The sequence below is a fragment of the Sesamum indicum genome, linkage group LG3 (assembly GCF_026168435.1).
Source record: "Sesamum indicum cultivar Baizhima isolate 11 linkage group LG3, ASM2616843v1, whole genome shotgun sequence".
Taxonomy (NCBI): domain Eukaryota; kingdom Viridiplantae; phylum Streptophyta; class Magnoliopsida; order Lamiales; family Pedaliaceae; genus Sesamum; species Sesamum indicum.
The window spans coordinates 19,649,341-19,649,854 of record NC_142659.1 but is presented as its reverse complement, the minus strand read 5'-3'; the positions used below and the strand labels follow the sequence as shown (position 1 = coordinate 19,649,854).

At 43.2% G+C, this 514-nt stretch overlaps 1 protein-coding gene across 1 annotated transcript; it reads right to left on the bottom strand.

The window, feature by feature from the left end:
• On the bottom strand, positions 1-514 carry LOC148788778 (uncharacterized). Its single transcript, XM_088879118.1, has one exon. It carries the CDS (start codon positions 359-361, stop codon positions 149-151), a length of 213 nt encoding a protein of 70 aa, XP_088735244.1. The 5' UTR covers positions 362-514; the 3' UTR covers positions 1-148.

The following is a 514-nucleotide window of genomic DNA, read 5'->3' as shown; positions in this document are numbered from 1 at the left end:
TAGTGCATACAATTTCTCCACCCCCTCTTTATTCTTTTGCCAGTAAAAACTATTGATTAATGAAACAAGATACATCAGTGGATGAATCAACCGATCAAGGCAGAAATACTAATGTTGCATGCATCTGCATGAGAGAACTCAAATGCAGCTACCCACTGTAGATGCGGATGTGCAGAGCCATAATAAGAATGGTAAAAGCTCCAAAGAAAAGTAAAGTGTGGACGATCACAGCTTTGCCGTTGGTGGTGAAGCTCCCGAACTCAACGTGGCGGGCATTGCCCGGAATCTGAAAAACGACGCCCGGAGATAGCAGCACGAATAGGAGCAACCCTATTACGATCGGCGCCCAGTCGGCCGCCATTATGTTTATGTTGCTATATATAAATCCAAGGGGTTTTGATTAGGTTCTGTGTTTTAGGATACTTGAAAATGTTGTTGAAGTCAGGGAAAATTGGATGAGTACGTACTATGTGTTGAGGATGGATGGCTTTTGAGGTTGATGATACCTTTGCTT